The sequence below is a fragment of the Pristiophorus japonicus genome, unplaced genomic scaffold, assembly GCF_044704955.1.
Source record: "Pristiophorus japonicus isolate sPriJap1 unplaced genomic scaffold, sPriJap1.hap1 HAP1_SCAFFOLD_484, whole genome shotgun sequence".
NCBI classification, from domain to species: Eukaryota; Metazoa; Chordata; class Chondrichthyes; family Pristiophoridae; genus Pristiophorus; species Pristiophorus japonicus.
The window spans coordinates 170,512-186,873 of NW_027254389.1; the positions used below are offsets into that span (position 1 = coordinate 170,512).

Genomic DNA, 16,362 nt, shown 5'->3' on the forward strand with positions numbered 1-16,362 from the left:
AGTAAGACCTCTTTGCTCCTGTACTCAAACCCTCTCGCAATGAAGGCCAACAGACCATTTGCTGGAGTTCGGGAGATCGAGGCCGAAAGTAAAACAAAGAAGTAAAAAGAAATCGAAGTGTGACGTTGCAGCCAAGCGGGTAAGTGATTGGTTGGTGGCTTGGTGAGTATTTTATCTTTCTCTTTTTCTTTTTCTTATCAGTAGGAAACCTTTGGCATTGTTGCCAAATTAAGTTAATTTAAGGGTTCAGTCATGGCAGGAGAGCTCAGACCCATGTTATGCTCCTCCTGTGCTATGTGGGAAATCAGGGATGCTACCAGTGTCCCTGACTACTATCTGTGCGGGAAGTGTGTCCAGCTGCAGCTCCTGACAGACCACATTGCGGCACTGGAGCTGCGGGTGGATTCACTCTGGAGCATCCGCGATGCTGAGGATATCGTGAATAGCACGTTTAGTGAGTTGGTCACTCCGCAGGTAAAGGTTACACAGGCAGATAGGGGATGGGTGACCATCAGGTAGAGCAGTGGAAGGAAGGTCGTGCAGGGGTCCCCTGCAGTCATCCCCCTCCAAAACAGATACACCACCTTGGGTACTATTGGGGGAGATGACTCATCAGGGGAGGACAGCAGCAGCCAAGTTCATGGCACCGTGGCTGGCTCTGCTGCACAGGAAGGCAGGAAAAAGAGTGGGAGAGCGATAGTGATAGGGGATTCGATTGTAAGGGGAATAGATAGGCGTTTCTGCGGCCGCAACCGAGACTCCAGGATGGTATGTTGCCTCCCTGGTGCAAGGGTCAAGGATGTCTCGGAGCGGCTGCAGGGCATTCTGGAGGGGGAGGGTGAACAGCCAGTTGTCGTGGTGCACATAGGTACCAACGACATAGGTAAAAAAACAGGATGAGGTCCTACAAGACGAACTTAGGGAGCTAGGAGTTAAATTAAAAAGTAGTACCTCAAAAGTAGTAATCTCGGGATTGCTACCAGTGCCACGTGCTAGTCAGAGTAGGAATCGCAGGATAGCGCAGGTGAATACATGGCTTGAGCAGTGGTGCAGCAGGGAGGGATTCAAATTCCTGGGGCATTGGAACCGGTTCTGGGGGAGGTGGGACCAGTACAGACCGGACAGTCTGCACCTGGGCAGGACTGGAACCAATGTCCTAGGGGGAGTGTTTGCTAGTGCTGTTGGGGAGGAGTTAAACTAATATGGCAGGGGGATGGGAACCAATGCAGGGAGACAGAGGGAAACAAAAATGAGGCAAAAGCAAAAGACAGAAAGGAGATGAGGAAAAGTGGAGGGCAGAGAAACCCAAGGCAAAGAACAAAAAGGGCCACTGTACAGCAAAATTCTAAAAGGACAAAGGATGTTAAACAAACAAGCCTGAAGGCTTTGTGTCTTAATGCAAGGAGTATCCGCAATAAGGTGGATGAATTAAGTGTGCAAATAGATGTTAACAAATATGATATGATTGGGATTACGGAGACGTGGCTCCAGAATGATCAGGGCTGGGAACTCAACATCCAGGGGTATTCAACATTCAGGAAGGACAGAATAAAAGGAAAAGGAGGTGGGGTAGCATTGCTGGTTAAAGAGGAGATTAATGCAATAGTTAGGAAAGACATTAGCTTGGATGATGTGGAATCTATATGGGTAGAGCTGCAGAACACTAAAGTGGAAAAAACGTTATTGGGAGTTGTGTACAGACCTCCAAACAGTAGTAGTGATGTTGGGGAGGGCATCAAACAGGAAATTAGGGGTGCATGCAATAAAGGTGCAGCAGTTATCGTGGGTGACTTTAATATGCACATAGATTGGGCTAGCCAAACTGGAAGCAATACGGTGGAGGAGGATTTCCTGGAGTGCATAAGGGATGGTTTTCTAGACCAATATGTCGAGGAACCATCTAGGGGGGAGGCCATCTTAGACTGGGTGTTGTGTAATGAGAGAAGATTAATTAACAATCTCATTGTGCGAGGCCCCTTGGGGAAGAGTGACCATAATATGGTGGAATTCTGCATTAGGATGGAGAATGAAACAGTTAATTCAGAGACCATGGTCCAGAACTTAAAGAAGGGTAACTTTGAAGGTATGAGGCGTGAATTGGCTAAGATAGATTGGCGAATGATACTTAAGGGGTTGACTGTGGATGGGCAATGGCAGACATTTAGAGACCGCATGGATGAATTACAACAATTGTACATTCCTGTCTGGCGTAAAAATAAAAAAGGGAAGGTGGCTCAACCGTGGCTATCTAGGGAAATCAGGGATAGTATTAAAGCCAAGGAAGTGACATACAAATTGGCCAGAAATAGCAGCGATCCTGGGGACTGGGAGAAATTTAGAACTCAGCAGAGGAGGACAAAGGGTTTGATTAGGGCAGGGAAAATGGAGTACGAGAAGAAGCTTGCAGGGAACATTAAGGCGGATTGCAAAAGTTTCTATAGGTATGTAAAGAGAAAAAAGTTAGTAAAGACAAACGTAGGTCCCCTGCAGTCAGAATCAGGGAAGTCATAACTGGGAACAAAGAAATGGCAGACCAATTGAACAAGTACTTTGGTTCGGTATTCACTAAGGAGGACACAAACAACCTTCCGGATATGAAAGGGGTCAGAGGGTCTAGTAAGGAGGAGGAACTGAGGGAAATCTTTATTAGTCGGGAAATTGTGTTGGGGAAATTGATGGGATTGAAGGCCGATAAATCCCCAGGGCCTGATGGACTTCATCCCAGTGTACTTAAGGAGGTGGCCTTGGAAATAGCGGATGCATTGACAGTCATTTTCCAACATTCCATTGACTCTGGATCAGTTCCTATCGAGTGGAGGGTAGCCAATGTAACCCCACTTTTTAAAAAAGGAGGGAGAGAGAAAGCAGGGAATTATAGACCGGTCAGCCTGACCTCAGTAGTGGGTAAAATGATGGAATCAATTATTAAGGATGTCATAGCAGCGCATTTGGAAAATGGTGACATGATAGGTCCAAGTCAGCATGGATTTGTGAAAGGGAGATCATGCTTGACAAATCTTCTGGAATTTTTTGAGGATGTTTCCAGTAAAGTGGACAAGGAGAACCAGTTGATGTGGTATATTTGGACTTTCAGAAGGCTTTCGACAAGGTTCCACACAAGAGATTAATGTGCAAAGTTAAAGCACATGGGATTGGGGGTAGTGTGCTGACATGGATTGAGAACTGGTTGTCAGACAGGAAGCAAAGAGTAGGAGTAAATGGGTACTTTTCAGAATGGCAGGCAGTGACTAGTGGGGTACCGCAAGGTTCTGTGCTGGGGCCCCAGCTGTTTACACTGTACATTAATGATTTAGACGAGGGGATTAAATGTAGTATCTCCAAATTTGCGGATGACACTAAGTTGGGTGGCAGTGTGAGCTGCAAGGAGGATGCTATGAGGCTGCAGAGTGACTTGGATAGGTTAGGTGAGTGGGCAAATGCGTGGCAGATGAAGTATAATGTGGATAAATGTGAGGTTATCCACTTTGGTGGTAAAAACAGAGAGACAGACTATTATCTGAATGGTGACAGATTAGGAAAAGGGGAGGTGCAACGAGACCTGGGTGTCATGGTACATCAGTCATTGAAGGTTGGCATGCAGGTACAGCAGGCGGTTAAGAAAGCAAATGGCATGTTGGCCTTCATAGCGAGAGGATTTGTGTATAGGAGCAGGGAGGTGTTACTACAGTTGTACAGGGCCTTGGTGAGGCCACACCTGAAGTATTGTGTACAGTTTTGGTCTCCTAACCTGAGGAAGGACGTTCTTGCTACTGAGGGAGTGCAGCGAAGATTCACCAGACTGATTCCCGGGATGGTGGGTCTGACCTATCAAGAAAGACTGGATCAACTGGGCTTGTATTCACTGGAGTTCAGAAGAGTGAGAGGGGACCTCATAGAAACGTTTAAAATTCTGACGGGTTTGGACAGGTTAGATGTAGGAAGAATGTTCCCGATATTGGGGAAGTCCAGAACCAGGGCTCACAGTGTAAGGATAAGGGGTAAGCCATTTAGGACCGAGATGAGGAGAAACTTCTTCACCCAGAGAGTGGTGAACCTGTGGAATTCTCTACCACAGAAAGTAGTTGAGGCCAATTCACTAAATGTATTCAAAAGGGAGTTAGATGGAGTCCTTACTACTCGGGGGATCAAGGGGTATGGTGAGAAAGTAGGAAGAGGGTACTGAAGTTTCATGTTCAGCCATGAACTCATTGAATGGCGGTGCAGGCTAGAAGGGCTGAATGGCCTACTCCTGCATCTATTTTCTATGTTTCTATGTTTCTATGTAACTTCGATGGTATGAGACGTGAATTGGCTAGGATAGACTGGCGAATGATACTGAAAGGGTTGACGGTGGATAGGCAATGGCAAACATTTAAAGATCACATGGATGAACTTCAACAATTGTACATCCCTGTCTGGAGTAAAAATAAAATGGGGAAGGTGGCTCAACCGTGGCTAACAAGGGAAATTAAGGATAGTGTTAAATCCAAGGAAGAGGCATATATATTGGCCAGAAAAAGCAGCAAACCTGAGGACTGGGAGAAATTTGGAATTCAGCAGAGGAGGACAAAGGGTTAATTCGGAGGGGAAAGTGGAGTATGAGAGGAAGCTTGCTGGGAACATAAAAACTGACTGCAAAAGCTTCTATAGATATGTGAAGAGAAAAAGATTTGTGAAGACAAACGTAGGTCCCTTGCAGTCAGAATCAGGTGAATTTATAATGGGGAACAAAGAAATGGCGGACCAGTTAAACAAATACTTTGGGTCTGTCTTCACAAAGGAAGACACAAATAAACTTCCGGAAATACCAGGGGACCGAGGGTCTAGTGAGAAGGAGGAACTGAAGGAAATCCTTATTAGTCAGGAAATTGTGTTAGGGAAATTGATGGGATTGAAGGCCGATAAATCCCCGGGGCCTGATAGTCTGCATCCCAAAGGAAGTAGCCCTAGAAATAGTGAATGCATTGGTGATCATTTTCCAACAGTCTATCGACTCTGGATCAGTTCCTATGGACTGGAGGGTAGCTAATGTAACACCACTTTTTAAAAAAAGGAGGGAGAGAGAAAACAGAGAATTATAGACCAGTTAGCCTGACATCAGTAGTGGGGAAAATGTTGGAATCAATTATTAAAGATGAAATAGCAGCACATTTGGAAAGCAGTGACAGGATCGGTCCAAGTCAGCATGGATTTATGAAAAGGAAATCATGCTTGACAAATCTTCTAGAATTTTTTGAGGATGTAACTAGCAGAGTGGACAAGGCAGAACCAGTGGATGTGGTGTATTTGGACTTTCAAAAGGCTTTTGACAAGGTCCCACACAAGTGATTAGTGTGCAAAATTAAAGCATATGGTATTGGGGTAATGTACTGACGTGGATAGAGAACTGGTTGGCAGACAGGAAGCAGAGAGTCGGGATAAACGGGTCCTTTTCAGAATGGCAGGCAGTGACTAGTGGGGTGCCGTAGGGCTCAGTGCTGGGACCCCAGCTATTTACAATATACATTAATGATTTAGACAAAGGAATTGAATGTAATATCTCCAAGTTTGCAGATGACGACGATGATGATGCCAGCAGCAGTTGGTGAGAGGGGAGCGACCTGTCAAAAGCCCAGCGGGAGATCGAGAGCCAGCGGCAGTTGGTGAGACGCGGGAGCAGTGTCGGAGCGGCCTATAAAGGCCCAGCGGGAGATCGAGAGCCAGCGGCAGTTGGTGAGACGCGGGAGCGACCTATAAAAGGCCCAGCGGGAGATCGAGAACCAGCGGCAGTTGGTGAGAGGGGAGCGATCTATAAAAGGCCCAGCGGGAGATCGAGAGCCAGCGGCAGTTGGTGAAAGGGGAGCGACCTGTCAAAGGCCCAGCGGGAGATCGAGAGCCAGCGGCAGTTGGTGAGGCGGGAGCGACCTATAAAGGCGATTGGTGCAGCTACAGCGGGAGAGAAAGCAAAATAGAAGTAGAAAGTAATCAAAAAGTGACGTCACAGCCAATGTGGTAAGTGATTGGCTGGTGATTGGTGAGTAGCTTTTCTTTTCTTTTTTATATCAGTAAGTGAACTGCAACATTGTTATTACCAATTTAAGGGTATCTAAGGTTAAGACATGGCAGGAGAGCTCGGCCATGTGATATGCTCCTCCTGTACCATGTGGGAACTCGGGGACACTTCCGGTGTCCCTGGGCGCTACGTGTGCGGGAAGTGTATCCGCCTCGAGCTCTTGACGGTCCGCGTTGCGGAATTGGAGCTGAGGGTGGATTCACTCTGGAGCATCCACAATGCTGAGAATGACGTGAGTAGCACGTGTAGCGAGTTGGTCTTACCGCAGGAGAAGGGTCCACAGCCAGATAGGGAATGGAAGACCAGCAGGAAGAGCAGTGCAAGGAAGGTAGTGCAGGGGTCCCCTGTGGTCATCCCCCTGCAAAACAGATACACTGCTTTGAGTACTGTTGGGGAGGATGACTCATCAGGGGAGGGCAGCAGCAGCCAAGTTCATGGCACCATAGGTGGCTCTGCTACAAAGGAGGGCAGGAAAAAGAGTGGGAGAGCAATAGTGATAGGGGATTCGATGGTGAGGGGAATAGATAGGCGTTTCTGCGGACGCAACCGAGACTCCAGGATGGTATGTTGCCTCCCTGGTGCAAGGGTCAAGGATGTCTCGGAGCGGGTGCAGGACATTCTGAAATGGGAGGGAGAACAGCCAGTTGTCGTGGTGCACATTGGTACCAACGACATAGGTAAAAAAAGGGATGAGGTCCTACGAAAAGAATTTAAGGAGCTAGGAGCTAAATTAAAAAGTAGGACCTCAAAAGTAGTAATCTCGGGATTGCTACCAGTGCCACGTGCTAGTCAGAGTAGGAATCGCAGGATAGCGCAGATGAATACATGGCTTGAGCAGTGGTGCAGCAGGGAGGGATTCAAATTCCTGGGGCATTGGAACCGGTTCTGGGGGAGGTGGGACCAGTACAAACCGGACGGTCTGCACCTGGGCAGGACCGGAACCAATGTCCCAGGGGGAGTGTTTGCTAGTGCTGTTGGGGAGGAGTTAAACTAATATTGCAGGGGGATGGGAACCGATGCAGGGAGACAGAGGGAGACAAAAATGAGGCAAAAGCAAAAGACAGAAAGGAGATGAGGAAAAGTGGAGGGCAGAGAAACCCAAGGCAAAGAACAAAAAGGGCCACTGTACAGCAAAATTCTAGAAGGACAAAGGGTGTTAAAAAAGCAAGCCTGAAGGCTTTGTGTCTTAATGCAAGGAGTATCCGCAATAAGGTGGATGAATTAACTGTGCAAATAGATGTTAACAAATATGATGTGAATGGGATTACGGAGACGTGGCTCCAGGATGATCAGGGCTGGGAACTCAACATCCAGGGGTATTCAACATTCAGGAAGGATAGAATAAAAGGAAAAGAAGGTGGGGTAGCATTGCTGGTTAAAGAGGAGATTAATGCAATAGTTAGGAAAGACATTAGCTTGGATGATGTGGAATCTATATGGGTAGAGCTGCAGAACACTAAAGGGCAAAAATCGTTAGTGGGAGTTGTGTACAGACCTCCAAACAGTAGTAGTGATGTTGGGGAGGGCATCAAACAGGAAATTAGGAGTGCATGCAATAAAGGTGCAGCAGTTATAATGGGTGACTTTAATATGCACATAGATTGGGCTAGCCAAACTGGAAGCAATACGGTGGAGGAGGATTTCCTGGAATGCATAAGGGATGGTTTTCTAGACCAATATGTCGAGGAACCAACGAGGGGGGAGGCCATCTTAGACTGGGTGTTGTGTAATGAGAGAGGATTAATTAGCAATCTCATTGTGCGAGGCCCTTTGGGGAAGAGTGACCATAATATGGTGGAATTCTGCATTAGGATGGAGAATGAAACAGTTAATTCAGAGACCATGGTCCAGAACTTAAAGAAGGGTAACTTTGAAGGTATGAGGCATGAATTGGCTAAGATAGATTGGCTAATGATACTTAAGGGGTTGACTGTGGATGGGCAATGGCAGACATTTAGAGACCGCATGGATGAATTACAACAATTGTACATTCCTGTCTGGCGTAAAAATAAAAAAGGGAAGGTGGCTCAACCGTGGCTATCTAGGGAAATCAGGGATAGTATTAAAGCCAAGGAAATGGCATACAAATTGGCCAGAAATAGCAGCGAACCTGGGGACTGGGAGAAATTTAGAACTCAGCAGAGGAGGACAAAGGGTTTGATTAGGGCAGGGAAAATGGAGTACGAGAAGAAGCTTGCAGGGAACATTAAGGCGGATTGCAAAAGTTTCTATAGGTATGTAAAGAGAAAAAAGTTAGTAAAGACAAACGTAGGTCCCCTGCAGTCAGAATCAGGGGAAGTCATAACGGGGAACAAAGAAATGGCAGACCAATTGAACACGTACTTTGGTTCAGTATTCACTAAGGAGGACACAAACAACTTTCCGGATATAAAAGTGGTCAGAGGGTCTATTAAGGAGGAGGAACTGAGGGAAATCTTTATTAGTCGGGAAATTGTGTTGGGGAAATTGATGGGATTGAAGGCCGATAAATCCCCAGGGCCTGATGGACTGCATCCCAGAGTACTTAAGGAGGTGGCCTTGGAAATAGCGGATGCATTGACAGTCATTTTCCAACATTCCATTGACTCTGGATCAGTTCCTATCGAGTGGAGGGTAGCCAATGTAACCCCACTTTTTAAAAAAGGAGGGAGAGAGAAAGCAGGGAATTATAGACCGGTCAGCCTGACCTCAGTAGTGGGTAAAATGATGGAATCAATTATTAAGGATGTCATAGCAGCGCATTTGGAAAATGGTGACATGATAGGTCCAAGTCAGCATGGATTTGTGAAAGGGAGATCATGCTTGACAAATCTTCTGGAATTTTTTGAGGATGTTTCCAATAAAGTGGACAAAGGAGTACCAGTTGATGTGGTATATTTGGACTTTCAGAAGGCTTTCGACAAGGTCCCACACAGGAGATTAATGTGCAAAGTTAAAGCACATGGGATTGGGGGTAGTGTGCTGACGTGGATTGAGAACTGGTTGTCAGACAGGAAGCAAAGAGTAGGAGTAAATGGGTACTTTTCGGAATGGCAGGCAGTGACTAGTGGGGTACCGCAGGGTTCTGTGCTGGGGCCCCAGCTGTTTACATTGTACATTAATGATTTAGACGAGGGGATTAAATGTAGTATCTCCAAATTTGCGGATGACACTAAGTTGGGTGGCAGTGTGAGCTGCGAGGAGGATGCTATGAGGCTGCAGAATGACTTGGATAGGTTAGGTGAGTGGGCAAATGCGTGGCAGATGAAGTATAATGTGGATAAATGTGAGGTTATCCACTTTGGTGGTAAAAACAGATAGACAGACTATTATCTGAATGGTGACAGATTAGGAAAAGGGAAGGTGCAACGAGACCTGGGTGTCATGGTACATCAGTCATTGAAGGTTGGCATGCAGGTACAGCAGGCGGTTAAGAAAGCAAATGGCATGTTGGCCTTCATAGCGAGGGGATTTGAGTACAGGGGCAGGGAGGTGTTGCTACAGTTGTACAGGGCCTTGGTGAGGCCACACCTGGAGTATTGTGTACAGTTTTGGTCTCCTAACTTGAGGAAGGACATTCTTGCTATTGAGGGAGTGCAGCGAAGATTCACCAGACTGATTCCCAGGATGGTGGGACTGACCTATCAAGAAAGACTGGATCAACTGGGCTTGTATTCACTGGAGTTCAGAAGAGTGAGAGGGGACCTCATAGAAACGTTTAAAATTCTGACGGGTTTGGACAGGTGAGATGCAGGAAGAATGTTCCCGATGTTGGGGAAGTCCAGAACCAGGGGTCACAGTCTAAGGATAAGGGGTAAGCCATTTAGGACTGAGATGAGGAGAAACTTCTTCACTCAGAGAATTGTGAACCTGTGGAATTCTCTACCGCAGAAAGTTGTTGAGGCCCAGTTTGTTAGATATATTCAAAAGGGAGTTCGATGTGGCCCTTACGGCTAAAGGGATCAAGGGGTATGGAGAGAAAGCAGGAAAGGGGTACTGAGGGAATGATCAGCCATGATCTTATTGAATGGTGGTGCAGGCTCGAGGGGCCGAATGGCCTACTCCTGCACCTATTTTCTATGTTTCTAGGTTTCTATGTTTGCCTTCCGATCTGCTTGCTGCACCTCACATGCCCCGACACGAGACTCCCAAAGCAAGCGCTCTACTCGGAACTCCTTCACGACAAACGAGCCAAAGGTGGGCAGAAGAAACGTTACAAGGGACCACCCTCAAAGCCCTCCCTGATAAAGTGCAACATCCCCACCGACACCTGGGAGTCCCTGGGCCCAAAGACCAGTCCGCCCTAAGTGGAGGAAGTGCATCTGGGAGGGCGCTGAGCACCTCGAGTCTCGTCGCCGAGAGCGTGCAGAAACCAAGCGCAGGCAGCGGAAGGAGCGTGCGGCAAACCAGTCCCACCCTCCCCTTCCCTCAACCGCTGTCTGTCCCACCTGTGACAGGGACTGTGGTTCCCGTATTGGACTGTTCAGCCACCTGAGGACTCGTGTTAAGAGTGGAAGCAAGTCTTCCTCGATCCCGAGGGACTGCCGATGATGATAACGATGGTGAGGTTGACATGTCGGGAATGCAGCAGCCCATTTGCGCATGGACCGATCCCACAAGCCGCAACGAGATCGGAACCGCAGCCTCACTCTTTCAAAGGGTTGGGGAACAAGTGTTGGTCCCAGGACACCGGGGAGCTCTCCCACCTCTCCCCCGCCCTTCTTGCAATAGTGCCAGTGGGGTCTTTAACATCTACCCGATAGACAGCACCTCCCGACAGTGCGGCGCTCCCTCAGTACCGCCCCTCCGACAGTGCGGGGCTCCCTCAGTACTGCCCCTCCGACAGTGCTGCGCTCCCTCAGTACTGCCCCTCCGATAGTGCGTCACTCCCTCAGTACTGCCCCTCCGACAGGGCGGGGCTCCCTCAGTACTGCCCCTCCGACAGTGCGGCGCTCCCTCAGTACCGCCCCTCCGATAGTGCGTCACTCCCTCAGTACTGCCCCTCCGATAGTGCGTCACTCCCTCAGTACTGCCCCTCCGACAGTGCGGTGCTCCCTCAGTACCGCCCCTCCGACAGTGCGGTGCTCCCTCAGTACTGCCCCTCCGACAGCGCAGTGCGGTACTCCCTCAGTACTGCCCCTCCGACAGCGCAGTGCGGTGCTCCCTCAGTATCGCCCCTCCGACAGCGCAGTGCGGTGCTCCCTCAGTATCGCCCCTCCGACAGCGCAGTGCGGTGCTCCCTCAGTATTGCCCCTCCGACAGTGGGGTTGAGGGATGGGGGACAAGGCGGGTTGGTGGGGTTGATCTCTCGGGTATGATGAGCCGATGGGCCTGTTGCTCTGTTGTCAAACTCGATATAATTCTGTGTAGTGGTCAGCGCCCCCAGGAGTGGCTGGGAAAAGCTGGAGAAACATTCAGCCAATGACAACCTGCGAGGACGCCCATCTCACCACGAGGGACACGGTTGCTCCTGTGGGTGGCGGAGGACCCGGGGTGATAGGGGAAGGATGGATCTTACCATCGTTCATTCCTGACGGCGGTTGGTAGAATGACAGGGCGAGGGACACAATGGCCGCTATCTCCAGGATTATCAGCGTGACATCTTGCAATGCTTCCCACACTAACTGGAGGAAGGTCTTAGCTTTTTTGGGAGGGATGAAGTTCACTCCGTAGACCTGTATCCTCTTCTCGACATCCTCGGGATTGCCCGATAACCCTGTGGGAACACAGCATGGAAACATCACACCATTAGTGCAAACACACACGCGGCAATCTCCCAGAGTATCCCCACCTGCCCACCATCTCCCTCAAACCCACCATCCCACCTTCTCCCTCAAACCCACCATCCCACCTTCTCCCTCAACCCCACCCTCCCACCTTCTCCCTCAAACCCACCATCCCACCTTCTCCCTCAACCCCGCCCACCTTCTCCCTCAACCCCACCCTCCCACCTTCTCCCTCAAACCCACCATCCCACCTTCTCCCTCAAACCCACCATCCCACCTTCTCCCTCAACCCTGCCCACCTTCTCCCTCAAACCCACCCTCCCACCTTCTCCCTCAAACCCACCCGCCCACCTTCTCCCTCAACCCCACCCGCCCACCATCTCCCTCAAACCCACCCTCCCACCTTCTCCCTCAAACCCACCCGCCCACCTTCTCCCTCAAACCCACCCGCCCACCATCTCCCTCAAACCCACCCTCCCACCTTCTCCCTCAAACCCACCCGCCCACCTTCTCCCTCAACCCCACCCTCCCACCTTCTCCCTCAAACCCACCATCCCACCTTCTCCCTCAACCCCGCCCACCTTCTCCCTCAACCCCACCCTCCCACCTTCTCCCTCAAACCCACCCTCCCACCTTCTCCCTCAAACCCACCATCCCACCTTCTCCCTAAACCCTGCCCACCTTCTCCCTCAAACCCACCATCCCACCTTCTCCCTCAACCCCGCCATCCCACCTTCTCCCTCAACCCCGCCCACCTTCTCCCTCAAGCCCACCCGCCCACCTTCTCCCTCAACCCCACCCGCCCACCTTCTCCCTCAACCCCGCCCACCTTCTCCCTCAACCCCACCCGCCCACCTTCTCCCTCAACCCCACCCTCCCACCTTCTCCCTCAAACCCACCATCCCACCTTCTCCCTCAACCCCGCCCACCTTCTCCCTCAACCCCACCCTCCCACCTTCTCCCTCAAACCCACCCTCCCACCTTCTCCCTCAACCCCACCCGCCCACCATCTCCCTCAACCACACCCTCCCACCTTCTCCCTCAACCCCACCCGCCCACCTTCTCCCTCAACCCCACCCGCCCACCATCTCCCTCAAACCCACCCTCCCACCTTCTCCCTCAAACCCACCCGCCCACCTTCTCCCTCAACCCCACCCTCCCACCTTCTCCCTCAAACCCACCATCCCACCTTCTCCCTCAACCCCGCCCACCTTCTCCCTCAACCCCACCCTCCCACCTTCTCCCTCAAACCCACCCTCCCACCTTCTCCCTCAAACCCACCATCCCACCTTCTCCCTAAACCCCGCCCACCTTCTCCCTCAAACCCACCATCCCACCTTCTCCCTCAACCCCGCCATCCCACCTTCTGCCTCAACCCCGCCCACCTTCTCCCTCAAGCCCACCCGCCCACCTTCTCCCTCAACCCCACCCGCCCACCTTCTCCCTCAACCCCGCCCACCTTCTCCCTCAACCCCACCCGCCCACCTTCTCCCTCAACCCCACCCTCCCACCTTCTCCCTCAAACCCACCATCCCACCTTCTCCCTCAACCCCGCCCACCTTCTCCCTCAACCCCACCCTCCCACCTTCTCCCTCAAACCCACCCTCCCACCTTCTCCCTCAACCCCACCCGCCCACCATCTCCCTCAACCACACCCTCCCACCTTCTACCTCAACCCCACCCGCCCACCTTCTCCCTCAACCCCACCCGCCCACCTTCTCCCTCAACCCCGCCCACCTTCTCCCTCAACCCCACCCTCCCACCTTCTCCCTCAACCCCACCCGCCCACCTTCTCCCTCAATCCCACCCTCCCACCTTCTCCCTCAAACCCACCATCCCACCTTCTCCCTCAAACCCACCATCCCACCTTCTCCCTCAACCCCGCCATCCCACTTTCTCCCTCAACCCCGCCCACCTTCTCCCTCAACCCCGCCCACCTTCTCCCTCAACCTGGCTCTCGCAACTTCTCCCTCAAACCCACCATCCCACCTTCTCCCTCAACCTGGCCCTCGCAACTTCTCCCTCAAACCCACCATCCCACCTTCTCCCTCAACCCCACCATCCCACCTTCTCCCTCAAAACCACCATCCCACCTTCTCCCTCAACCCCACCATCCCACCTTCTCCCTCAACCTGGCCCTCGCAACTTCTCCCTTAAACCCACCATCCCACCTTCTCCCTCAACCTGGCCCTCGCAACTTCTCCCTCAAACCCACCATCCCACCTTCTCCCTCAACCCCGCCCACCTTCTCCCTCAACCTGGCCCTCGCAACTTCTCCCTCAACCCCACCATCCCACCATCTCCCTCAAACCCACCCACCTTCTCCCTCAAACCCACTCTCGCACCTTCTCCCTCAAACCCACCATCCCACCTTCTCCCTCAACCCCACCATCCCACCATCTCCCTCAACCCCGCCCACCTTCTCCCTCAACCCCACCCTCGCACCAGCTCCCTCAACCCCACCATCTCCCTTAAACCCACCATCCCACGTTCTCCCTCAACCCCACCATCCCACCATCTCCCTCAACCCCACCCACCTTCTCCCTCAAACCCACCCTCCCATCTTCTCCCTCAAACCCACCCTCCCACCTTCTCCCTCAAACCCATCCTCCCACCTTCTCCCTCAACTCCACCATCCCACCTTCTCCCTCAACCTGGCCCTCGCAACTTCTCCTCAACCCCACCCTCTCCCTCAAACCCACCATCGCACCTTCTCCCTCAAACCCACCCTCATACCTTCTCCCTCAACCTGGCCCTCGCAACTTTTCCTCAACCCCACCCTCCCACCATCTCCCTCAAACCCACCATCCCACCTTCTCCCTCAAACCCACCCTCCCACCATTTTCCTCAACCTGGCTCTCACACCTTCTCCCTCAACCCCACCCTCACACCATCTCCCTCAACCCCACCCTCCCACCATCTCCCTCAAACCCACCCTCACACCTTCTCCCTCAAACTCACCCTCGCCCCTTCTCCCTCAACCCCACCCTGCCACCATCTCCCCACATCCCCCAACCCCTGCCCCCACCCCCCCCCCCCCCGACTCCCCGGGCCAACCCCACCGAAGGGCCTTGCCACCCCAACAACCTCGGCGCCCTGCCCTGGCAACTCACCAACCCCTGGTGGAGGAAGCCCCCATGGACACCCCTCGTGGCCACGACCCTGGTCCCGATCGCCCGAGAGACGCAGGGGGAGCCATCCGGCCACGGCAGGGTGGGGGATGGGAGAGGGGGGGTGGGGGGGGGGGGCATAACTGGCCCGGGGATCAATCCCTCTACCCCACTCATCCGTTCGCAAACCCCCCCCCTCACCCCCCCACCCCCACCCAGAGCACCTCCGACCCTTTGCTCTACCTCGAGCCTCCCCCCACCCCCGGCACCACCGACACCCTGACCTGCCGCGGTCGCAAGTGAGAGCAACGTCCGCGGCAAAGTGAGGGCGGTGGGGGGCGGGGGGGTGGGGTTCGGAGGTCTCACCGTTGGTCGGCGAGGTCTTGAGCCTGCAGCACAGCCCACTGACGTCTCCGTAGGACTCCTGGATCTTCTGTATCGCCTCGGGGCCGCGCAGCTCCATCAGGGAGCGCAGCTCCTCCACGGTGCAGCCGAATCCGCCGGCGAGATTGAAGTCGGCCTGCGGGTTCTTGGGGTAGAAGTCCACGGCACTGTTGGTCAGATCCACCATGTTGGCGACCGCGGGGAGGGGCGCGGCGCCAGCCGGTGTTGTGGTTGGTGGTGGGGGGTGCGGAGGGGGTTGGGATTAACGGGGGAGGGTGGGGTGGTCTCGGAGGAGGTCGAGGGGGTGTTGGTTGGGTGGGTGGGGGGGGGGGGCGTGTTTGCTCGGTCTACGCTCGCTCGGCCTCCTCCGCCTCAGCTCCTCGGCCGATCCATGGTGGGGTCGGGGGGGGGGGGGGGTGGGGATGGGCGGGGGGGGGGGGGGCGATGGCGAGGGATGGGATTGACGTCCGGCGGAATCCGGGGGGGGGGGGGCGGAGGGGGGGAGGAGAGGTCAGCAGGCACCGGTCTCCTCCGGCGCGCGGCCTTCCCGCTCCGTGGGCATCCTGGCAGTGGGGAGGATGGGGCGTGGGAGAGGGGGGGGAACGGACGGAGGGGGATGGGGGCAGGGGGGTGGGGGGGGAAAAAGGGACGACGCGGGGATCAGTGCTTAATGCATCATCTCCAGTCACCGCCTCGTTGGGAGAACCTGCAATGAGAGACGGGGAAGGGGTGAGAAGGAGAAATAAAATGGAGAGAGGTCAGTGGTCTGGCGGATTTCACTCCCATGGGGCAAGTAACATTCGCGCCACACAAGTGTCAGGCTACAACCATCACCAACCAGCGAGAGTCTAACCACCCCGCCTTGACATTCAACGGCATTGGCCCATCGCTGAACCCCCCCATCGTCAACATCCCGGGGGTCACGATTGACCAGAAACCTCACTGGACCGGCCGTAGAAATACTGTGGCCACAAGATCTTTGAAGGCCACATAGTCCTCGGCCGTCTAAGGAAGAGAGTGTTCGAAGACCAGGCCCTCAAATCTGCCACCCAGCTCATGGTCTACAGGGCTGTAGTGATACCCGCCCTCCTGTGTGGCTCAGAGACATGGA

General features: G+C 52.8%; 1 protein-coding gene across 1 annotated transcript in view; it reads right to left on the reverse strand.

The window, feature by feature from the left end:
- LOC139253260 (plasma membrane calcium-transporting ATPase 3-like) overlaps positions 1–15,438 on the reverse strand; it is a 144,689-nt gene extending 129,251 nt beyond the window's left edge. The window contains 2 exon segments of the mRNA XM_070873472.1: positions 11,550–11,747; positions 15,234–15,438. Of these exon segments, the coding sequence (XP_070729573.1) occupies positions 11,550–11,747; positions 15,234–15,438 (403 nt within the window).
- Positions 15,439–16,362: the final 924 nt, after the last annotated feature.